The sequence below is a fragment of the Phyllobates terribilis genome, unplaced genomic scaffold, assembly GCF_046119375.1.
Source record: "Phyllobates terribilis strain yellow unplaced genomic scaffold, ASM4611937v1 Scaffold_12__6_contigs__length_324123572, whole genome shotgun sequence".
Lineage (NCBI taxonomy): Eukaryota > Metazoa > Chordata > Amphibia > Anura > Dendrobatidae > Phyllobates > Phyllobates terribilis.
Genome location: NW_027362772.1, coordinates 37,269,733 through 37,295,306, shown reverse-complemented (window position 1 = coordinate 37,295,306; position 25,574 = coordinate 37,269,733). Strand labels below are relative to the sequence as shown.

The 25,574-nt window shown below is 46.6% G+C and overlaps 1 protein-coding gene across 1 annotated transcript in view; it reads left to right on the top strand.

Moving 5' to 3' along the window:
- LOC141171658 (sialic acid-binding Ig-like lectin 13) overlaps positions 1 to 11,693 on the top strand; it is a 56,204-nt gene extending 44,511 nt beyond the window's left edge. The window contains exons 3-6 of the mRNA XM_073655323.1: positions 4,266 to 4,532; positions 8,255 to 8,389; positions 9,484 to 9,533; positions 11,093 to 11,693. Of these exons, the coding sequence (XP_073511424.1) occupies positions 4,266 to 4,532; positions 8,255 to 8,389; positions 9,484 to 9,533; positions 11,093 to 11,143 (503 nt within the window). The 3' untranslated portion in view covers positions 11,144 to 11,693. The remainder of the gene's footprint in view (positions 1 to 4,265; positions 4,533 to 8,254; positions 8,390 to 9,483; positions 9,534 to 11,092) is intronic.
- Positions 11,694 to 25,574: the final 13,881 nt, after the last annotated feature.

Below are 25,574 nucleotides of genomic sequence, written 5' to 3'. Positions count from 1 at the left end.
CCTGGAGGGGCGTGACTAAGTATTCACCCGATCCGACCAGGGTCGCACGACGGCATACGACGCCAGTGCACCAAGGAGGAACCGAGCAGAGGGACCAGGTGCTACTCCAGGACAGACCCCGGACACGGCTGTTGACCCACACAGGGGAATACAGGAACAGGCTGGTAGGCTGGCACACAGACTGGTGGGTATAGGCAGGCACGACTGGTATGCAGGCAGGGGGGTAAAGGCAAGCACAGCTAGAGTGCAGACAGGGAGGCACTAGCAGGTAGGAACACAGGCGGGATAGGACCCAGTACACACCGGGACTCAGGAACAATACAGGCAGAGGGTTACAAGCAAGCACAGCTAGAGTGCAGACAAGGCTGAGCAGGGAGGACAGGGCTCTGTTCACACAGAACAGACAGGAAGGGAAAGACAGAGCCAGATACTCACACAGTACTTGCAGAGACAACAAGCAGGAGTTAGGTACGAGTTCAGACTCTGCAGAAAAAGGAAGGGAACGGACATAGAGGTAAAACAGGTAAAGGACAGGAGAGAGTTCAGACTGGAACTGAGTGTACGGAGGAGACCGACACTGCAGAGGGATACAGGAGCGGGTTTGGGAATACGGCCCCCAGAGAGGCGGAACGAACAGGCAAGGAGCGTGTTCAGACAGGACAGACCAGACACAGGAGCGGGTCTAGGAAATCGGCCACTAGAAGGCGGAACGAACAGGCAAGGAGCGTGTTCAGACAGGACAGACCAGACACAGGAGCGGGTCTAGGAAATCGGCCACTAGAAGGCGAGAGGAACAGGCAAGGAGCGAGTACAGACAGGTCAGACAAGATACAGGAACGGGTCTAGGTAATCGGCCCCTAGAAGGCAGGAGGAACAGGCTAGGAGCGTGTTCAGACAGGACAGACAAGAGAACACAGAAAGGACTCAGTTCAGACACGGGAGCTGATACCGCAAAGCAGGAGACATACAGGACTCAGTTCAGACACGGGAACTGATAAAAAAGCAGGAGACAAGAGACGGGACCTGGCACCTTCAGAGTGCAAGCACACACTGAAGGAAACACTATGCTCAGGCAGGGATAGAAGGAAGCTGCCGAGCTATATACCAAGTGACAGACAGCAATAGGCTGAGGACGCACAAGGGGTGTGACCCACAGCAGGTACAAAAGGCAGGAAGTGATCGGGCGCCGCCCTTAAGCAGCAGAAACAGACACAAACAGACAGCATGGAGGGAAGCCAGAGAGACATTCTGGACAGGAGATCAAGTGCGCCCTCTTGCACAGTGGGAGATGGACCACCATGCAAGGACGCCGCCAGGTATGTTACAGTCTGTATGGAGTTGTTCAATAAAGGGCCCAAAATTAAGATAACATAGATGGGAGAGGTCTCTATGAATAGGAATTCCTAAGTATTTGATACCCTGTGAGGGCCAGGCAAAGGGAAAGTTGGACTGGATGGAATCCTATATGGATTTGGGGAGGGAGACATCAAGGGCCTCAGACTTCGCTGCATTGATTTTAAAATTTGACCATGTAACAAAGTGATCTATTTCAGCCATAACAGCATGGATGGATATATGTGATTGAGTGATATATACTAGGACATCATCAGCAAATAGAGAGCACTTGTACTCGGTGCCTCCCACCTCAATCCACCTAATATTGGGGTTATGGCGAATTGATGAGAGCAGGTGCTCCGTCACTAGGATGTATAAGAGAGGGGACAGAGGACATCCCTGCCTTGTCCCATTGGTGATTGTGAAAGGTGATGAAAATGTTCTGATGCACCCCCTGGGCCTTGGGACACCTGGATCCGGACCCTTTTTGGTGGATGCTGGTGGTTGTAGTCTTCGTGGCGGCGACCCGGTTCCGTGGCTCAGGGTGGTCAAACCAGTGGCGGAACTATTTATGTGGTTTTGATGTTTAAATGTCCGACTACGCCACCCGTGGATTGCGGTCAGAGTGAACCGCCGCTGCAGGGCAGACCGCTGAGGATGGTGTTGTGGGTGCAGCAGAGCGTAGCATAACTCCCCACGGGAGGAGTATAGCCTCAGGGCAGTGTATGTGGAGGATGGGGTGATGGTGCAGGGCAGCAGCAGTAATGACATGGAGTCAGTGATGCAGTCCAGGGCCTTTACTCACAGTTCTTATTATCCAGACCACGTCTGCAGCTAACGGCTGCCCACGTCGTACTGTGCTCACCAGGTGAGGGGCTCAGACAACTCCCAGATAACTTTGGAGCGCTTCACAGGACCCCCTTTGTGTGTCCTTTGTCTGGCCTTTCTTACCAACCCTTCTGTCCGGCTGCCTCGGGCCTCCTCTTGGTAAACTTGGCGCCAGTTTCCCTGACCCTATGTGGTGCCTTCCTAGCGGGTGTAGCGAGGGGCTGCGCCACATAAAATGTCACAGCCTCCGGTTTCTAGCTGAGAGTCGTTTCCTGCCTCCACTAGTTTCGGGGACCGGTCTCCCCCTTTGGCCTGACCCCTCCACGCAGGTGGATTCGGGCGTGCGGTGGCGACTCGCCCGTCCGCATACCTGGGATCCCTTCATTCCTCGTTCCTGGAGCCTTCTCCGCTCCTCTTCCTTCCTTCTCCCTCTTCCAGGCCTGGGCCTCTGTTACTAGGCCCGCCTCCGGAGCAGAGCTCATGCAGAGCCCCTGCTCCCTGCCACTTCTGCTCAGACTTCTCTGCACTGAACTAAGATGGTGCCCACCTTTTATACTCCCTTCTCAATGCACCCAGGAACTGCTTCCTCCCTGCTCCTGCACTACAGGGTTCCCCTTCCTCAGTGTTCCCTCCCCCCACTCCAGCCAGGGACAGGGACTGTCGTGTCCATCTCAGAGGCATATTGGTCGCCCTGCCCCACGGCAATGTGGTGTAATGCATGCAGGTGTCGGGTCCTGATCCACACTCCATCCTTACCTGAGAGTGAGATATCACATCTCTGGGTGAGGTGCAATACCTCTGTAGCAACCGAGCCCTCAGGGTGCTACAGTTCCATTTATCTTCAGCCTAGGTGACGTATTGTGATACAGGGCCGTGATTTTGGCTATAAAAGGGTCCCCTAGACCCCTACCCCAAGCTTTTTAAGAGAATCATATATGGCGTGCCAGGAGACTCTATGGAATGCTTTCTCAGCATCCAACGAGAGTATCTAATTACAAATTTTTAACTGCATCTAGCCCAGGAAATACTTTGTGCCTAGTAGCAGTGTCTGCTAGTCAGCGGATTATCCCGGCTGTTAAGCAAGCTACACCACCTGTAGTTTGGACACTTAATTTTTTCAAAGGAAATGCTTCGGGACCACGGGATACTCAGTGAAGAGCATCAGGAGGCACCCCAAGGCATAGGGGCTGGGACTGGCAGTAGGATGCCTTGCGGTGGACAGCCGAGCTCGATTCTTATAAAAGTTTTTTAACTGCAGCAGCTTTAGTGGATGCTACTGGAGCTGGAATTACGCGGCTGCTGGCATGAGACTTGCCCTCCAATAGATCCTTGTAAATGGATTTAAAGTGTATTCATTCAAATTAGAGAGACAATTTAAATTAAAAAGCTTAGAGCTGCCTCCACCACAGGGGGGCTCGCTCGACCCACCAGTGGACAGGCACCAGTATTGGGAGAGGGGGGCTGGCCGTCAGGGTTCACCGCGGCTCTGGCACAAACCCGGCGACACGGAGGTGGCACGGGCAGGAGCGGACTGAACGTGTCGGCTTCTCACTTTTTGGATTTTAGAAGGGCATGACATGCCTATATCTGTGTCTCCCCCTCCTTTTACTCCTCCACCTCTTTTCTTTTCGCATGACTATATGTACTTGTCACTTTTCCATGTGTTAGTTGTGTCTTCTGAGCAGTTTGTCAGCTTTTGGACACCTTTGAAGGTGTTTTCTATGTGTTTCTATGTGTTTTTGTTTGCCTGCCATTGGTTTTAACGGTGTTCGAAGGTGTTCGACGAACAATTCGACGAACAGTTCGGCGAACACACAGGTGTTCGACGAACCGAACCGAACTCGAACACTACAGGGGTGGCTCAACACTAATGCAGACCACATCTATATCCCCTCTTTATTACTGGAAACAATTTTTAACTTTTATGCCTCAATAATAACTAAGCCACTTTGTATAATTCAGTAGGACAAACCTCAAGTATCAAATTAGTAAACAGAAATTGCAATTGCATTGTTTTTTAATGTAAGGCCCAACGCCCTATATGGTTATTTGTTGATATCTAATTGATAGAAATTATAATAAATGGTAATATATTTGTGTAGATCTCACAGAAGAACCGGTCATCTCAGATCCTGGAACACTGATTGCTGGTATCAGTAAGACCCTGACGTGCTCACCACCAAGAAATTGTTCTGCAACATCATTATATTTCCAATGGAAGAAGAGTAGCGTGGCCGACGTCTGGAAGAAGAATTCACCTACTGTGACATTTAACCCATCTGCAAATGATCAACAGGAAAGCATCACATGTGAAATGACAAACTCTGAGGGGAAGACAACTAGAAAAACTGTTTTTCTTGATGTCTATTGTAAGTATATTTTAGTTTTACAAAAATAAATAATAATATTACAGGTTATAAATACTAGATTCCTTGATAGGGCGTTGATCCAGGGAACTAGTCTGATTATCGTATGGAGTCAGGAAGGGAATTTTTTCCCCAATGTGGAGCTTAGTGTTTGCCACATGGGTTTTTTTTTGCCTTCCTCTGGATCAACATGTTAGGCTATGGGTTGAACTAGATGGACTTAGTCTTCCTTCAACCTTAGAAACTATGTTACTATGTTACTATGTTATTATACATCTCCTCGGAGATTCGCAAGAAAAAAGGCGTTTGTTTTTTTGTGGGAAAAAGGAACACTTTGTTGGGACCTGTCCTTCAATTCCTAAGCAAAAAGAGACTCGATTAACTCTCGGTACTCTGGAGTTGGATAAACAAGGGGTGCATTTGAGGCCAAACTGCAGTTCCCGCTTTGTCCTGACAGCAGAGGTGGTGCTAGAGAGCAAAACTGGAAAAAAATCTGTGTTTGTTGACAGTGGAGCCGGATTCAGTATGGTTAATGCTGAGTTTGTGAAAACTTATTGTCTTGCTTGCTGTTCTTTAGCTAAACCTATTCCCATCTTTGCCATTGACTCTGCGCCACTTGCACAGAAAGCATTTACTCAGATTGTACATAATGTAAAACTGAGGGTGGGGTCAGTTATTGTGAAATCATTCCTTGCTATGTTTTGGAGAATCTCCCTACTCCGATTGTTTTAGGTATTCCCTGGCTTGTTAAACATAATCCATTGGTGAAATTGGCAAGCAGGGGAGATTACTGAATGGGGAGATTACTGCCATGAGAACTGTTTAGATATTTCCCTTGTTACTGTCTCTATGGAAATATTACTTGCTTTTCTGTCTGGTTTTGAGGACGTTTTTTCTGAGAAGTGGTGTCAGCATTTGCCTCCTCATCGTGCTTATGATTGTCCTATTAACCTGACCCCCGGAAGCTAAACTACCAAAGTCCAGACTGTATAATCTTTCTGGCCCTGAGAGACAAGCCATGATGGATTTCATTGCGGAAAGTCTGGAGAAGGGACATAGTAGACCCTCATCTTCGCCATTTCATAAATGATATTTTCCACCATTTGGTAAGGAGGTTTGTGGTGGTCTATCTGGACGATATTTTGTTTTATTCACCTGATTTTGAGACTCATCGGGGGCATGTTAAGCAGGTGCTCCAGAAATTAAGGGCTAACAAACTTTATGCCAAACTAGAAAAATGTGTTTTCGCTGTTCAGGAGTTGCAGTTTTTGGGATACTTGTTGTCATCTTCAGGTTTTTGGATGGATATGGAGAAGATCCGTGCAGTTCTTGACTGGGAACGTCTCGAGAACCTGAAGGCTCTACAACGTTTTCTGGGCTTAACTAATATTTGCAGGAAATCCATCCAAAAATCCATCCAAAATTACTGTTATAGTGAAACCCCTTACTGACATCACTAAGAAAGGGTCTGATTTTACCAAATGGTCGAATGCTTGGTTGGAGGGGGCCGTCCATCCTATTACTGTCATTACTGACTATAAGAACTTGTCATTTCGCCAGTCAGCTAAACATCTCAACCTTAGGCAAACCAGATGGTCCCTGTTTTTTCACTAGGTTAAATTTTGTTGTCACTTTTCATCCAGGGGTCAAAAATGTCAAGGCTGATGCTTTGTCCCGGAGCTTCCCTGGTGGTGGTGACCATGAGAAGCATTCCCCGATATTACAAAAAGGGGTAGTCATTTCAGCTCTTTATCCTGAACTGTAGAGTGAGGTGTTGGAGGTTCAGGGGGACGTCCCTGCTTCCTGCCTTTCAGGAAAGCTATTTGTACCATCTGATCTGCACTGCAAAGTAATCAAGGAACATCATAACTCTGGGCTTGCTGGGCATCCAGGTGGTAAAGCAAAAGCGGACCTCCTATCTTGTCATTTTTGGTGGCCGGGGTTGCATCGGGAAGTAATTTAACATGTAGCTGCTTGTAGTATTTCCGTGCGTTCTAAGGTTTCGCATACCCGTCCGTCTGGTACTCTCCTTCTGTTACCTATCCCTGGTAGGCCATGGACACACTTGTCCATGGATTTTATTACTGACCTACCGGTTTCTGCAGGCAAAACGGTGGTTTTGTTGGTTGTATATAGGTTCAGTAAAATGGTTTACTTCCCAATGCCAAGACACTTGCTCAGGTGTTCATAAATGAGAGTGTGAAGCTTCACTGGTTTCCTTCCGATGGGGTGTCTGATCAGGGGACCCAGCTTGTTTCCAAGTTCTGGAAGGCATTCTGTTCTCGACTGGGGGTGCGGCTGTCCTTTTCCTCTGCCTTCCACTCTCAGTTGAATTGTTGGTGTTTTGTCTCCGAAAATCAGGAGGATTGGGCATCCAACTTACTGCTGGCAGAATTTGCCATCAATAATCATTGTCAAGAATCCACTGGCAGGTCACCGTTCTTCGGTGCATACGGTTATCGTCCACAGTTTGGTACCTTTAGTGGGGGAGGAGCTTCAGGAGTTCCTGAGGAGGAACGGTTTGCTTCGTCGCTCTCCTCGGTATGGCAGGGTATTCTGTGTACTTTAAAGACCATGGGAGACAGGTATAAATGTATGGCTGACAGAAAATGCTTGCCAGGTCCGGACCTGAATGTGAATGAATTTGTATAGCTGTCTATCAGGACTATAAGATTGAAAGTTCCTTCTTGGAAGTTGGAACCTAGGTTTATTGGTCCCTATAAAATAACCACCGTCATTAACCCAGCAGCGTTTCATTTTGAACTTCCTCAGGCCCTTAAGGTTCACAATGTGTTCCACAGGTCCTTACTCAAAAGTATGTGGAACCTCTTGAGCCCTCACCTCTACCACCGCCCCCAGTAATGGTCGAGTTCCAGATTTTGAAGATTGTAGATTCTCATCTCTAACGTCATTCTCTACAATACTTGGCGCACTAAAAAAGGCTATGGTACAGAGGGGAGGATGTGGGTTTCAGCATCAGAGGTGAACGCTCCCAGATTGGTTCGCTCATACCACACCTCTTTTCCTGAGAAACCCGGTCCTGAGTGTCCAGAAGCCACTCGTAGAGGGGGGTACTGTCACAGGTGTGTCAGAGGTGACAGACAGTCACCCTGTAGTGGGTTGCAGGAGATCTCTACATTTGGCATTGCAGACAGTTTCTTAGATAAGAGGCTGTCTTTAGGACAGAGTGGCTACCTCTCTCTTGCTAATTAGCTCTCTGGCCTAGGTGTATATATACCTGGTGTGTCTGAGAGGGAATCGGTGGCTATATCCATTTCTACTTATGAAGCTTAGCAGGAGCAGTACTTTGTCCTCTCTGGAGCTTGAGGCCGTGTGCTTATTTGGAGTTCATCTAAATCTAAGCCATTTCCCCTGTTTTGTCCACCCTTGTTGTCTATAGAGTTTAGTGGAGGTTGACTAGTGCTCATCTCCTTCCATCCCTAGCCGTAGCCATATACCAGGAAGAGTAGGACGAAGCACGCGTGCGGCAATTGCTGAGGAGACAATATAGGGAAGATAGTTGAGACAGGGTGACGCTAGACCAGACTAGGAGGTCTCCACTTCCCGTCTTTCGCTAGTGTCTTGGCTCCCTTTGCTTTTCCCTCTGTGTTGCACTAAGTCTTCCCACACCTGGCATGACAACAAGCCCCATTATGTAGGAGATAATACATCATGAATTGTTACATTATTTTAATATGTAGACTTCATCATTAATATCTTTATAGATTGTTCTCATTGTCATACAACCCTGGATTCTACCATTATTATTGGGATGGTAATTGGAAATATTATGGCCCTCTTCCTCATTTTTGTGGGAACCTATTTCTTTATGAAGAGAAAAATGGAAAAGAGACAATTAGGTAAGAATATATTGTACATTATCTTGATTCTATGAAGGGTTATTCCTAGAATCATATTATTTTTCAGAAAGACTGGTCAATACATACTTATTGTTAATGTACAAACTAGCTCAATGTAAAGTTTCTTTCTTGCACTTTTGTTTCTTTTTTCTTAACTGAATGGGTAGTCCTATAGGAATCTGCTAAAACTGTATTTTTCAGCAATCCCTTGCTCCTCCTCAGTGCTGCAGACCCCCTCTCATGTGTGCTACAAACTAGTTTAATGTCAGAGTTATCAATAAGCTAATCTAAGTGTTCAATTCATCTCATTCTTCTGTACCTTGTCTGCCTCTCTAAAGGACCATTCATGACCGATTTTATCTTCAGATATCTACATCAGTATGGCTTACTGTGGGGTTTTACATCTTTAGTAGCTGGAGCTGGTTATAGCAGAGCTTAACTCTCCTGCAATCCTCCACAAAGAAAGTGCAGAGCTGGGTTTGTTGTCTACTGCTGACAGTATCAGGCTTGTGAAACTGCAAATACTGCTGCATTGATGCATATGGCAGAAGATAATCTTCTGCCATAAATAGAGCAATGATTAGAGTTGCACATCACTGGTCTCACAAAATATAAAAGTCACAAAGAATTTCCATTACTTGTATTAACGAATAGAGACATAAGTTTATTTCTTTCCAGGACATGTGAGGAACAATGATCAGTGTAGTATTTTTTATTTTTTAACCCCCTATTCAGCCCTAAGTAAAATCAAGCAAAATGGTTTACAGGTGGGCTGGAATTTTGTTTAATTCAAGTAAGTCTACAAAAAATGAATCCTGGCTCCTGGGCAAAAATTCAAGTTCTTGAAAATCCAATCTTTTGTAAAATTCAAATTGAACTTGATTCACCTTGAACACATTCGCACTTCTCTAGTAATACTACAAATTTCTTATAGCCTTCACTGCAGAGAAAATATGAAGTTATAAACTTCTGAGGAGCTTTAGTTAGATTGGAATAAACTCTTTATGCAATAATAATTAGAATACGATTACCCACAGAATATTTATGAAAATGTGCTGCATGGACGTACCACTAAAATATTCTCTGTTTTTTAGCAGAGCGATCTCCTGAACCTGGAACACAAGGAACAGAATCCACATACCAGGTACAAGCTGTTTATGGGACAGAAACTCTATTAGTTTTCTCTTCTAGCTCTTTTCTTTGGATATTAAAGCTCTGCCGCCTGTATGGAAAGTACTTAGAAGGAATAATTCTTTACTGTAACTTATGAGTCCCAAGATGACAAAAAAACAAATTATTACTACACAACCTAAATTGTCGTCTAATCTTCAGTCTTCAGAAGAGAAATGCTCCACAATTTCCTGGCTGCTGATTGACAGTGGTAGTGTGCTCCTGAAGATTGACAGATCGGACAAGTGGCATGGCTGCACCACTGGTCTGAACTGAGCTTTCTCTGATGCTACTGTTCTGCAATCGGACAATGAAGCTGATCTGATCCAGAGATCTGGTCCATCTTCAGAGGGGCTCTTGTAAACTGTATTAGAAATAGTTTGCAAGCATCTGCTATTTATTTGCTTATTTTTCTTAACTTTGACATTGTCGATCAGTCCGGTGTAATGCCTATATCACCTCCCTTCATCAACCTTCTCGCCAACCTCCATCCAACCAATACCCCAATTATGACATGACACGTAGTTTGGATAATTTGGCCACAGCAGCCTCTATTTAAACAAACAGATAATTAAATTCAAAACATTCAATAACAAGATTGGTAAGGTCCTTGAAGATACCAAAATCTGGTGATTACCAAAAAACATAACTATAAACCATAATTACTCCCAGCCATTACTCCACTGGCTCGAGAGCACCATAACCCAAAGGGGTTCCTCTTAAATCCAAACTTCTGAGGACTGGATATTCCATTGTCGTAAGTCTCCCCCAAAAACCACCAAATGAAAGACAAACATTTGCCAGTTGAGGAATCCTTGTCCTAATGAATCCCCCAGACCAATTTAGAACCAACCCACAATCGTCATCAGCCACCATGACCCGAAAGTTCCCACGTAGCCCCATTCCTAAACATTTTGCAAATTAAGGGAGGGCAGGGCTGCCCTGGAAGTGAGATAATACAAAACCCGCCCCCTTTTATTACATTTATAACCCCTTGCTCCCAGACCCCATCCCCAACTTAGTAATAACTCCACCTTCCCTCCAACCCATTATCATGCTGGCCTTCACCCACACCATGGCTGATGCTTTGCCCTTTCCTAACCTGAGGGATAAGAAAATAGCTCCACCCAATGGGCAAAATGATTACTACACAACCTCTAACAATGTCCTGGTCATTGTGACCGAAAACAACATTTAAAACCAAAGCACTTTTACATTTCTGGTGGATAAAACAGGTAATGAAGAGGGGTGACTTAACATGTAATATCATTATTAGTAGTGGGGGAGGTTTCTGCTCTAGAAGGCTGCCTCCCGGTCAGAGACAGAAAAGCCTAAACCGCATACGTTTTTCTAAAAAATTTATTTCACATTTTGTGACATTGAAGGGATTTATAAGGATGTGTGATTAGAGGGGTGGGTAATGCTATCTCACTCTAGTTCCTAATTTTTACACCGCCTTAAAGTTGTATATTGCTCATTGCATTCATGTAATAATATATATACGTATATATAGAATTTTTTTTTTTTTTTTAGGAATTGAAAGGGCAAAATAATGATGTCTACCACAACTTTAAAATGCAGTAGGAAGTAAATGCAACCAAACACAATGAGAACATGAGCTGTTCTTGGTCGGAATCGAAGCTGCAGTGATACAAAAGAATACTGCGAACCACTGGACCACAGTGCTGGCAACCATGAACAAATGCTAATTTCATGTGATTCAATCCTGAGCAATGTAAAGCCTCATTCAGCCTCAATCAGACGTCCATGTTGCATAGTCTGTCTATGGACCCTGATGCACAGACTGACCGCAGGTTTCCTGTTCTGATCTTGACAGCCTCATAGACATGTAGGTCAGGAGACCAGCGGCTGGTGTATTCATTAAGGTCCGCATTACAGTCATTGACGAAGAGGAGCAAATATCAGCACTGACGATTCAAAAATACTTACAAACAAGAGTGCAACAGACCAGATGAATTATGTTCAAAGGAGCAGCAAAAGAAGCCATCTTGTTACAGTAAAGTATTAAAAATAACTGTTAAAAAAAACAAAATTGGTCATAAATTTGATTAACTGAACAATTAAAGTCAAGCCCTGTTGTATCTAGAAAATTGCATTTTATATGTACCTAAAGGCAACCTGTCATCAGGTTTTTCCCATACATCCTACGGCAACCAACTTTCAGCCCAATGTGACCACATTCTAAAATGCGGTATATATTACTCCAATGCGCCCTCCAAGGCAAAAAAATACCTTTTTTTAAATCAACTGCACGCTGTTCACTCTTCATCTGGTGCCTCCTCTCTTTTTGAGATGCCGTCCTCCTCTTCTGCTTCATGTGGACCCTTTACACTCTTTTGCAGGTGCACTCCTCTCTGACCTGCCGAAGACAGAGCAAAGTACTGTTCTGCGCATGCACAGGGAAGGGCATGAGAGTGCTGACGCATGCGCATTTCAGTACTTTGATCAGCCTTGGGCAGGGCAGAGAGAATTGGGGCTGCGCAGGAGCGTGATGGAGGGCACTGTGTGGATAATGTAGGATGCGTCATCCACACGAAGCAGAGAAAGAGGACAGCACCACAAAAAGAGAGTAGGCACCGGATCAAGAACAGCGACGTCCATCGGATCAAGAACAGCGACGTCCATCGGATCAAGACCAGCGACGTCCATTGGATCAAAGGTGAGTATAATAAAAGGTCTACTTTTTGCCTTGCAGGGTGAAATGGAGTCATATATACAGCACTTTAGAATACTGTCACATGGGGCTGAAAGATGGTGGCTGTAGGATATATGGTAAAAACTTGGTAGCAGATTCTTTTTAAGGTGCCCAAATATTTTAGCTAGCTTTCAGCCAAATGCTCTTTTGGTTTTGCTTCTTTTTATGTGTTATTTATATATAATCCTATAAAAAAATTGTATATAGAGAGCCATATTTGAGAATAAAAGGTAAAACTTTATTGTAAATCACACAAAACATCTTAATAAAAAGATTAAAAAGTAAGGAACCAGTAGGTGGCACCACAACACAGAGATGTATTACAGGAGGTAAGTATGAAGATCATAAATTACATAAATATAATGGATTAGGAAGGAAAAGATCTAAATCAGCAGCTGAGTTTAATATAATAGATACATCATAAAAATGTTATTAAATGAGCACGTATGCTATATATCTAACAGGTAGTATATAGAATTAAAGGCTGCAACACAATATTAATATATAGTAATATCATTTACCCTAGCATATTGTTCATGACCATAGCATTGCATTACTGCATGCTGTATAACAATTAAACTTCCTACACACCATATAGAAAAGAAAATAAGACAATTGTACCATCTGTACCTCCTGCTGTATGTGGTGCCAATCCCCAACGTACGTTTCGGCATATTGCCTTCTTCTGGGGGTGGCATCACATCTACAAGGGCATATCTTTATACTAATGCATGACTAATTGCATTAGACATTTCAATAATCCTAAAAGTGTCCCAAGTTCTAATAGGTTAACACCATAGAAAGTGGGATGTGGAAAGAGGCAGAGCCACCAGAGAATCAAATACCCCCGCTTTATCTAAACAACCAATGGCACTGGATAATACAAACCTAGTATATGAGTCCTCAAACCTAATTGGTGCAAGCCGTGATGACAATGTAGGGGCGGGGACATCCATTGAGCGCAACAAGGGTGGTGGTCCTCGGAACCCGGGTCGCCACGCATGTGGGTCACGTGGGCTCAGAGTGGTCACATGACCCTCCAAGGAGACTTGTCCAGGGATGTATCAGGCACCGCACCAGGTAGCTGCGTTGACTTTGGCTGCGGACCCAGTAAGAGAGTCGCAAGAATGGGAAGTGGACGTCCATAAAGAAGATGACAATAAGAATCCAACGATAGACAAAAAAAAAAAATGTGTACGGACACTTCAGCTCACCGGTAGTGTACAGAGAAGCCGTGTATGTCCTCTCATGGAACCACCCAGGATCAGGTGCAACAGCAGCAGCAGGAAGGAAATAAACGTCCAGCGAGGAATCCAGGTCAGTATAAAATTTCAATGTTTATTCATCCTATTAAAAGAAGAACATGTGGTTTCTCCAGTGGCCACAAACCAACGCGTTTCGGCTATGCCTTACTCATGGTTATGCTAGGATGGAGTAAATACCATCTTAAAAAAACCTTATAACAGCCACATGATGTTTCCAACCAATGAAAATGTATCAACTCACAACGCACAGGTGTATCTGCAACTAGCCAAGAAGAGACACCAACATTAACCCCAAATTGTCCATATGGTTCATAGAAATGTGCGTACACCCATACAAATTCTGGGTATATTAGGTATACTGCAGAATGAGATCTTGTCTGACATTCAGACCATGTGGGACCCCGGTGTCCAGTAGGAAAATCCAAAATGATTCTCTATTAAGGATCTTTCTCCTAAAGTTGACCCTCAGTGGGCTTAATAACTCTCTCTATCACTTTAAATCTTAATACTGAAAAATCCCCAGCACGCAATTGGGAAAAAAGTTTAGATACTGCTGACATGCCTACCGCTGTATTACTAACCGCATCCGACATGTGGCGTCTTATGCATTTTTTTAATGGTCCCACTGTGCACCCAACATATTGCACATGACATAATGTACAATATATTAAATTTACCACTCCTGGCGTATTGCAATTAATAAATCTGGGGATAGTGAAGGTATGTTCCATAGTATAGGATGTTAAATTTTTGGACTTGTCTACATGTTTACAAGAAATGCATCTAGTAGGCCCACACCTGTAGAAACCCTTTGAAGACAACCAAGTGTTAGAGGGTTCTCGGATATTGTGCTGAAATAGGCTGGAGGATAGGATTGAACCAAGCGTAGGTGCTTTTTTAGTAACAAACTTGACTTCGGTATTATACATGATGTTTGATAGAAGTGGGTCTTGTTTAATACAGGTAGATATTTTTTGATTATGGAGACAATATCATAATATTGGGAGCTGTGCTGTGTTGCAAATTTAATGTGGTTCGGATTGTGCTTTTTCTTTTTATTAACGGATTTCATTAAGGAATTATGCTCATTGTCCAAAAGTTCCAGTCTATCAATTTCAGCTACAGCACGCATGGTGTGAATAAACTGTGGTTCCCGGTTACATCTAGTCCTGAGTCTGCAGCAGGCTTTTCATGCTTCTAGATAATAGTCCTCCTTGTTTGTACAGTTCCTTCTTGTTCTGATAAATTCCCCCTAGGTAAATTTTTAGTGATAAGAGGGGGATGACAGGACTTGGCTTGTAAGAAGGAATTGAAGTCCGTTGGTTTTCTATATGTTGTTGAAATAACACTATGTTTATCTATATCTCCCGCTAATGCAATGTCCAATTAGTGTATTGAGGTGAGATTGAAGGCATACGTGAATCTCAAATTGTAGGTGATATTATTAATATAATCCATAAACACAATGACGTCATTTTGTGTACCGGACCAAACAAACAAGAGATCGTCAATGTATCGTCCATACCATTTCATGGCATGTCTGAGAGGATTATTGTCTGAAAGCAAACATTCCTCCTCCCAAATAGTCATAACAATATTAGCTAATGAGGGGGAGAATTTCCCCCCAATACTGACTCCTTGTCGTTGTACAAAGAATTAATTGGAATTAAAGAATTCAGAGGAATATAAAGACAAAAGGAAAAATATATGCATATAAACGTAGGCAAAAAAAGGAAATAAATACATAAATATAAAGATCTATGAATATAAAATAAAACAGGGTAATTCATAATAGCGTGTAAAAGATGAGCATCTATGCAAATGTAAGGAAAATACAAATGTGTAAGCAAAGGAATATACACATATACAATCACCCATACATTAAAAAAATTCACAAACAAATCAGACAACAAATAGATATATGTAAGATCATACATAGGCATAATACAAAGCCAAATAGTATACAGATGACAAACCATGACTAATATAAAGACTAGAGATGAGCGTTGTTCTACTCGAACTGTTCGCCAATCTCAAATTCGAGCTGTTTTGGGCGGTGTTCGAGCCGTTCGGCGAACACGAACAATTTGAGAAAAATTCGGCTGTTCGAGGTTATGTTCGATAACTGTTCGTGCACCAAAATCATAACTGGATTTTTTCTCAGTAATGATGAAAATTAATGTTAATACGCAGTTTGAGTGTACAGCGGGGCGGGGGGAGGGGCAGGGGATGGATCTCTGCAGGAACAATGAAGATCTCCATTTTTTTTTCTCTTTCCCGCATTTGGAGTGGGGAGGTGCAATCTGTCAGCCTATCAGCAGCGCACACACGGAACGAAGTGCTTTTTTTCACACAAGCAAGGGCATGTGTGATTGGCAGTGTATGTCACATGTCCTTGCCCTATAAGACCAAGCCATTTTCCCCGTCGCCACCATTTTCTCACTGCTGCAGCTGCGTGTTAGACGGCACCGCTGTTGCTGTGTGCGCTATACCTTGTTAATTTCAAGCCAATTTTCGCACAAATATACAGATAGCTTGGGAGTAGGGAATAGTTGTGATTGCAGTCCTTTTAAGGACTAGGTTACAGCATTTCCTACGACTTTTATCAGGGAGGTCTGTGCTCTTAAATAGATAGGTTGTGGGAGTAAAGACTAATTGTAATTGGAGTCCTTTTCAGGACTAGGTTACATGAGTTCCTATCAGTTTTTGCCAGGCAGGTCTGTGCCAGTGCTGTGCAAGTTTATTTCACAGCATTTGGCTGAATCTAGCAAAGCTAATCCTTTTTGGCCTATTGCAGAGTGTGTTAGTCAGTGGAGTAGCCTATCTGTGTTGCAAGATATAAGACCTGTGTATAGAATACCAATTTTTTTACTGCACCTAGTGAAGTAAAATCTTTTGGGCATAGCATCATTCTATTAGTCCATCTATACTGACCTCCATCAGGTTGCAAACTGAATATAATTTTTTTCTGCATCTAGCTCTGAAAAAAATTTGGGCTTCTAGCAGTGTGTGGGACTTGGTTTATTAGTCCATCTATACTGACCTCCATCAGGTTGCAAATTAAAAATAATTTTTTTCTTCATTTAGCTCTGAAAAAATATTTGGGCTTCTAGCAGTGTGTGGGACTTGTTCTATTAGTCCTTCTATACTGACCTCCAGCAGGTTGCAAATTGAATATAATTTTTTTCTGCATCTAGCTCTGAAAAAATAGTTGGGCTTCTAGCGGTGTGTGGGACTTGGTCTATTAGTCCATCTATACTGACCTCCATCAGGTTGCAAATTAAAAATATTTTTTTTCTGCATCTAGCTCTGAAAAAATATTTGGGCTTCTAGCAGTGTGTGGGACTTGGTCTATTAGTCCATCTATACTGACCTCCATCAGGTTGCAAATTAAAAATAATTTTTTTCTGCATCTAGCTCTGAAAAAATATTTGGGCTTCTAGCAGTGTGTGGGACTTGGTCTATTAGTCCATCTATACTGACCTCCATCAGGTTGCAAATTAAAAATAATTTTTTTCTTCATTTAGCTCTGAAAAAATATTTGGGCTTCTAGCAGTGTGTGGGACTTGTTCTATTAGTCCTTCTATACTGACCTCCAGCAGGTTGCAAATTGAATATAATTTTTTTCTGCATCTAGCTCTGAAAAAATAGTTGGGCTTCTAGCGGTGTGTGGGACTTGGTCTATTAGTCCATCTATACTGACCTCCATCAGGTTGCAAATTAAAAATAATTTTTTTCTGCATCTAGCTCTGAAAAAATATTTGGGCTTCTAGCAGTGTGTGGGACTTGGTCTATTAGTCCATCTATACTGACCTCCATCAGGTTGCAAATTAAAAATAATTTTTTTCTGCATCTAGCTCTGAAAAAATATTTGGGCTTCTAGCGGTGTGTGGGACTTGGTCTATTAGTCCATCTATACTGACCTGCATCAAGTTGCAAATTAAAAATAATTTTTTTCTGCATCTAGCTCTGAAAAAATATTTGGGCTTCTAGCGGTGTGTGGGACTTGGTCTATTAGTCCATCTATACTGACCTCCATCAGGTTGCAAATTAAAAATATTTTTTTTCTGCATCTAGCTCTGAAAAAATATTTGGGCTTCTAGCAGTGTGTGGGACTTGGTCTATTAGTCCATCTATACTGACCTCCATCAGGTTGCAAATTAAAAATAATTTTTTTCTGCATCTAGCTCTGAAAAAATATTTGGGCTTCTAGCGGTGTGTGGGACTTGGTCTATTAGTCCATCTATACTGACCTCCATCAGTTTGCAAATTAAAAATAACTTTTTTCTGCATCTAGCTCTGAAAAAATATTTGGGCTTCTAGCAGTGTGTGGGACTTGGTCTATTAGTCCATCTATACTGACCTCCATCAGGTTGCAAATTAAAAATAATTTTTTTCTGCATCTAGCTCTGAAAAAATATTTGGGCTTCTAGCGGTGTGTGGGACTTGGTCTATTAGTCCATCTATACTGACCTCCATCAGGTTGCAAATTAAAAATATTTTTTTTCTTCATTTAGCTCTGAAAAAATATTTGGGCTTCTAGCAGTGTGTGGGACTTGTTCTATTAGTCCTTCTATACTGACCTCCAGCAGGTTGCAAATTGAATATAATTTTTTTCTGCATCTAGCTCTGAAAAAATAGTTGGGCTTCTAGCGGTGTGTGGGACTTGGTCTATTAGTCCATCTATACTGACCTCCATCAGGTTGCAAATTAAAAATAATTTTTTTCTGCATCTAGCTCTGAAAAAATATTTGGGCTTCTAGCAGTGTGTGGGACTTGGTCTATTAGTCCATCTATACTGACCTCCATCAGGTTGCAAATTAAAAATAATTTTTATCTGCATCTACAGTACCTCTGAAAAAATATTTGGGCTTCTAGCAGTGTGTGGGACTATTTGTATTAGTCCATCTATACTGACCTCCATCAGGTTGCAAATTCAAAATAATTTTTTTCTGCATCTAACCCAGCCAATAGTTTTGGCCTAATACCACAGTTTGGCCACTCAGCTCTGCTCGGTTACCATCCATTGTTTTTTTGTGCAAACAACTCCAGAGTTGTGAATTAGTTAACCACCAAAATGAGTGGAAAAAGGCCTGCTGCTGGTGGAAAGGGGAATAGGCGTGTTGGGAAGGGGAAAAAAGGTTGTGTCCGTGGGGTAGGTGTTAAAGCAACAGTAACATCTGCAGGAGAAAGACCATCTTCCAGCCAAACTAAAATGTCTACTTCTTTTAGCGGACAATGTGATAAGATCCCTTTCTTACGGCCACGCCAATCGCTACAAATTCCAGATGAGGCACAAAAACAGCAGGTGCTTCAACGGATATCAAGTGCTCCTTTAAGTGGGCTCTCCTCCACATCAACTTCAACATCACAAATACTCCAGTCCTCAAAGGTGTCACCCAAATCGCACTTGCTTCCTCACAGCTCCCAAATCTCCAGCTGCCCGTCTGAGTATGAGGTAGAACAGATGGTTGAGTCTGCAGAGCTGTTTACTCATACTATAGCCTGGGAATCAGAGGTCGACTCCAGCGCTTCTGTGAATCCAGACGAGGAAATGATCTGCACTGATGCCCAGAATCTTTATGAGTCGGATCCAGGACCAGACGCAGAAGGTTCTGACCATAATGTAGACCCTCATTCCCAAACTGTAACTCCTGTTGGTGGAGACAATGAGGAAGACGATGATAAGACTCAAATACCTGATTGGAGCGACAACTTTAGTTTTTTGTCAGGGCAGGAACAGGTTGGCTCTGAGGACGGCGGGTGTGATAACGCACAGGGTGATGATGATGAGGTCGGAGATCCCACTTACTGTCACCCCACAGTCAGCCAAGAGATGAGGTCAGCAGAGGAGGTGGAGGAAGATGCTAGTGACGACGAGGTCAGGTTGCGCCTTCCTGGACAGAGACGTAGTACTGGAAGCACGTCAACAACTGCATCCTCAAACACAACTCTGCCTCTCACCACAAGTCGTGGTGGCTCTTCAGGTCGCATGGGTGCTAAGCCTTGCATAGCCTGGGCATTTTTTCAGATCGATAAAGATGACCCAACTCGTGTTATCTGTAACATTTGTCAGCAAAAGCTAAGTAGAGGCCAAAAAATACATAGTTTGAGTACTTCATGCATGAACCGGCACATGGACATGAAGCATAAGTTGCAGTGGGAAGCTCAGTGTGCTACAATGCGGCCTAGCCGGCCGGGCCAATCACCGTCTGCCATATCTTGTGCATCCGCGGCCTCTTCATCCTCTGTGACTGGGGGGACAGCAGTCACACCTGTTTTGGGGCGCAGACCTGCCACCTCTTTACCCGCAACAGCCAGCGTGATTGGCAGGTCATCATTTTCTTTGGAGGTGGTAACATCAGCTGGTGTTGAGCGCTGTCCGACATCGATAGCACCACCTTTGGATCAAGGCAACCTAACATGTCCGCCTGCATCTTCCTCACAGACCGGCAGTTTGCCGGGGACACCCTTATCAACCCCGTCTAAGCACAATAGCCAGCCCTCGGTCCCTCAGATGTGGACAAGTAAAAGACCATTTCCTCCTAGCCATGAGAAAGCTAAGAGGTTGAATTTCACCATCTGCAAGCTCTTGGCTACAGAAATGCTGCCTTTCCGCCTGGTGGACACAGAGGATTTTCGAGACCTTATGTCCGTCGCAGTGCCCCAGTACCAGATGCCCAGTCGGCACTACTTCTCAAAGAAAGGTGTGCCTGCGCTCCACCAGCATGTCGCACACAACATCACCGCTTCTTTGAGAAACTCTGTGTGTGACAGGGTGCATTTCACCACAGACACTTGGACGAGTAGGCATGGACAGGGGCGTTACATGTCGCTGACTGGGCACTGGGTAACTATGGTGACAGCAGGACAAGGGGCTGCTGTCCAAGTCTTGCCGTCCCCACGAGTTGTGCGTCAATCCTCTTTATGTCAAAGTTCCTCCACTGCTTCTGCCTCCTCAACCTCCTCTCGGTCTTCCACCTGCACCCAAAGCCTGTCTGGTCATGCCACAAGCTTTCTAACTGCGCAGAAGGGATCCTGCACACCTCCTTACTATGCTGGCAGTAGGGCTCAACGTCATCAGGCAGTTTTTACATTGAAATGTCTGGGAAATGTGAGTCACACAGCTGAGGAGTTGTGGTCAGCTCTGGAGAACCAATTTCATGAATGGTTGTCTCCACTGGACCTGAAACCAGGGAAGGCCGTGTGCGACAATGCTGCAAACCTGGGTGCGGCCCTTCGCCGGGGCAATGTCACACACGTGCCTTGTATGGCTCACGTGTTGAACCTGGTTGTCCAGCAATTTTTAGCCCACTATCCCAGACTAGATGTGTAGCACCCTGAGGATTCGGCTGCTACAGGGGTATTGCACCTCAACCCAGAGGTGTGATATTCCACTCCCGGGTAAGGATGGAGTGTGGAACTGAGCTCAGATAGACTGCATGCACTACATACATCCCATTTCAGAGGAGCAGGCCGACGGTACTCCCACTTAGAAATGTGCAGGTACAACCGAGCCTGTTCCTGGCTGGAGTGGGAGGGGGGTGGTACATCCCATGTAGTGTAGGGGCAGATAGGGGGAGCAGTCTGGGTAGTGATAGGAGCTCATTGGGTGCTGGTCACCTGAGCTCACACTTAGAGGGTGTATATAAGGTGGGCACCAACTAGAATCAGGGTCAGATGCAGAGAACAAGTCAGGAGCAGACAGCAAGACAGCTGCAGAGGAGCAGACAGCAAGCAGAGAGGAAGTCAGCCTGCAGCAAGAGAGAGACCCTGAGTGAGAGAGGAGCAGAGAAGGAGTACCCAGAGGGGAAAACAGAGAGGACCCAAGAACCCAAATCAGAGCACCGGGTGAGGAGTCAGCATCAGGGTACCGGAACCCAAGCTGGTGGGGGTAAAAACAATCCCCAGCCAGAGACCGGAGACCGTGGGCAGTGTCTGTCACGGTCACCCATCACATTCACCCCGAAGGCACACCACATGAAGGGTCAGGGAACCCAGGGCCAAGGGTGTCCCAACAGAAGGCCCGAGGGAGCTGGACCTAGGTGGATCACTGGTGGGGACGGCTGAAGAAAGGACAGAGGGAGAGCTCAGGGCCACGCTCCGGACTTGTTTGGGGGTTGGCTGGATCCAGGACCTGGTGGACGCAGCACGGCTCGGGTGGTCACTAGCAGCTGGAGTGACCAGTACAACATCTGCAGTAAGTAAACACCCTTAACTGCACAACCCGAGTCTGTCTTCATTGCCGGCTGCACCGCACCACCACAACCCCCATCCTCTGCGCCTGTCCCCTCTGAGGCTATACCCCTCCCGTTGGGGGTGATCCCACCAAGCTGCGCACCCACCATCAGCCTCAGCGGACCCTGCTGCAGCGGCGGCCACAGTGACCGCATCACAACGGGTGGCGTAGTCGACACAAAAGAACTTTAGTAACATCTATAGAACTGCCACATCACACTGAGCTTGACGCCCTGGGCACGGGACCGGGTCACAGCCGCTCGGAGACTACAACCCCCCATCTGATCCGGTGCCGGGTATTCCCCTCAAAAAGGAATATGTCCCAGGGGGCGCGTCAACTTTGGCGTAGTCGGCAGGATTACGTGCCCGCAACACCCGGGTACTGCGTGCCTGAAGAAAAGTGCAAGTTTACCTCAGAAAGAAGTCTCCCGCCGGTTCCGGAGGGTCCACGCCATCGGACTCCATCACCAGTCGTTTCCCGCCGATTGTCCGCCATTTCCAGCTTGTTCCCGCCATCTGCAGAGTTTCCCGCCACTGGGCGACGCTTCCCGCCAAAACCGCAGATTTCCCGCCTTGGAAGAGCAGCGGACGCCATTATGGGCGTGCCAAAGGAGGGCAAGAGGCCGCCTCCCTTCGTGGGCCAGGACAGAAAATGGCGCCAAAAGTGGAAACCGCCCCCACCAACAGAGACTGTGATGCTGGAGGTGTCTGTCAGCGTGAAAGAACTACCCCTGGAGCTGACAGTCACCGAGTTGCCCCGGGACCGCCCTCTAAGTGGGAGGAGACGAAAGAAAAGAACGAAGATGGGTGCCGCCTGGAGCAGTCTGGAGCGAGCGCACCCGGAGGCAGGAAGCCTGGAAAGGAGCAGCAGAAAAGCTCACCCGGAGATGTCCAGAGAGCAGAGCAGCACCGGCCCGCTGGCCAGGAGCCTGCTGGAAGAAGAGCAGAGCAGCACCGACCCGTTGGTCAGGAGCCTGCTGGACACCACGACCCCACTAGGCCTAGTGGAGGTACTTGCACAGCTCCCCCGAGACCGGGAGTGTGCACAGACTGCCCTGGAGGGCCTCGCACGGAGGATGGCCCGGGTACAGCGGGAGATACTGGCGGAGTGGAGCCGGGAGATGGCTCAGCACGCAGAGACCAGTCAGCGGAGCACGCTACCCTGGAAGAGGAAGCAGACCGCCTCTGAGGATGGCGCGGGAGGACCCAAGGCCGGAGACGGCGCCGAGGAGGGAGCCGAAAGCATGGAGGCAGGTAAAAGGGACGCCTATACCCCAAGCCGTGACACCGCTCACCTGCCCCAGCTCCCCGTCGCAGAGCCCGAAAGTCCCCCTGCTGTGCCCGTCGCCGCCACGTCACCGCTATGGACTAGGCCCCGACCGGGAGCCGCCGCAGCGACCCCTGTGACGTCACGCGCCTCGACCCGGAGCGTGACAAAGCAGGAAATACCACCAGCCTGGTCGCAAGGCCTAGTACCCCCGGGCGCCGCATCACCAACAGCGCCCCCTACCTCCGCGGAGCCTCCGGCCTGGCCGCAAGGCCAGGTAGCCCAGGGCGCCGCCGTCCTAACGGTGCCCTTCACCTTCCAGGTGCCCCAGGCCTGGCCGCAAGGCCTGGGCAACCCGGGCGCCACCACCACCGCGCCCGCGCCCGCAATACCAAGGGTGCCACACCTGGGGGAGGACCTGTTCAGCCAGCTCACATGGCCGGACGGGCGGCCCTTCATCTGGCCCGAAGGATACCATGAGCTGGAACGGCAGCAGAGACTAAGACCCCTGGATGAACCCCTGATTCCGGCTCCGAAGCCCGTGGCACGGATCTCGCCCCCGCTAGCGGAAGCGCAGTTTGAGTGGGACCCCACTGGAGAAGATCTAATGGGGTTCACTCAGGAAACTAGGGCAGCTGCAGCAGACCGCGCCGAGTGTTGCCGACAGCAGCTCGAGGAGTTCGCGAGGGAGCGGAGAGAGAGGCGGGTCCGGGAACAACAGGCCCAAATAAGGAGCGCCGAGCAAAAGAGCCGGACCAGGAGGGACCCCCGTGCAGCGCACAGTCCCCGTACCACCGGGACTGTCATCAAGTTTAACCAGCAGCACGGGTGGGGCTTCATTCGGGACAACAACACTCACGGCGACGTCTTTGTCACGCGCAGAGACGTGGAGTCCCATCTGCCGGAGGGGCACAGAGGTCGTGACCTCTACATCGGAGATGAGGTCACCTTTACCCGGCACAAGTGTGCCAAAGGACCTTACGCCCTCCACGTACACCGCCTGACGGAGGAGGAGTTGCGGTGCGAGGAGGAGGAGCAAGAGGACCCGGACGGGTCTGAAGTTCAAAGAGCAGGAGGAAGACGCCGTTGAGTGCGGCAGAGCAGGTGCTATAAATAAGTTACCCCATGGGGGTATAAAGAAACTGAAACTGTTGCTGCTAAATATATATAGTCCCCGTTGGGACCAGTATGAGTGAACTTTTTACCCGTTATTCCGTATCCATACCAGGCTGAGGACTGTGAGCAGCCATTCCCTTCCCTTTACCTGGCCGAGGACTGAGAGCGGCCAACTTTCCCTGTATATAGTTGCGCGTCCTAAAGCGCCCCCTACCGGTTTTATAGAAAACCAGATTTTCTAAGAGACTGTCGCACTTTTCCCGGACACACGGTGCCCAGTGTCCGGAGGAGGAACCAGAGACAAGAGAAGTCTACGAGAATGTTTATATAAAAAAGTTTTATATATATAATGTTTTATATGTTTTATATGTTTATATGAAAAATTTTGTATGTTTTGGTGTTATTTATGTCTTTACAGCCCGAGGACGTGCTGTGATTTACCAGGGGGGAATGTAGCACCCTGAGGATTCGGCTGCTACAGGGGTATTGCACCTCAACCCAGAGGTGTGATATTCCACTCCCGGGTAAGGATGGAGTGTGGAACTGAGCTCAGATAGACTGCATGCACTACATACATCCCATTTCAGAGGAGCAGGCCGACGGTACTCCCACTTAGAAATGTGCAGGTACAACCGAGCCTGTTCCTGGCTGGAGTGGGAGGGGGGTGGTACATCCCATGTAGTGTAGGGGCAGATAGGGGGAGCAGTCTGGGTAGTGATAGGAGCTCATTGGGTGCTGGTCACCTGAGCTCACACATAGAGGGTGTATATAAGGTGGGCACCAACTAGAATCAGGGTCAGATGCAGAGAACAAGTCAGGAGCAGACAGCAAGACAGCTGCAGAGGAGCAGACAGCAAGCAGAGAGGAAGTCAGCCTGCAGCAAGAGAGAGACCCTGAGTGAGAGAGGAGCAGAGAAGGAGTACCCAGAGGGGAAAACAGAGAGGACCCAAGAACCCAAATCAGAGCACCGGGTGAGGAGTCAGCATCAGGGTACCGGAACCCAAGCTGGTGGGGGTAAAAACAATCCCCAGCCAGAGACCGGAGACCGTGGGCAGTGTCTGTCACGGTCACCCATCACATTCACCCCGAAGGCACACCACATGAAGGGTCAGGGAACCCAGGGCCAAGGGTGTCCCAACAGAAGGCCCGAGGGAGCTGGACCTAGGTGGATCACTGGTGGGGACGGCTGAAGAAAGGACAGAGGGAGAGCTCAGGGCCACGCTCCGGACTTGTTTGGGGGTTGGCTGGATCCAGGACCTGGTGGACGCAGCACGGCTCGGGTGGTCACTAGCAGCTGGAGTGACCAGTACAACATCTGCAGTAAGTAAACACCCTTAACTGCACAACCCGAGTCTGTCTTCATTGCCGGCTGCACCGCACCACCACAACCCCCATCCTCTGCGCCTGTCCCCT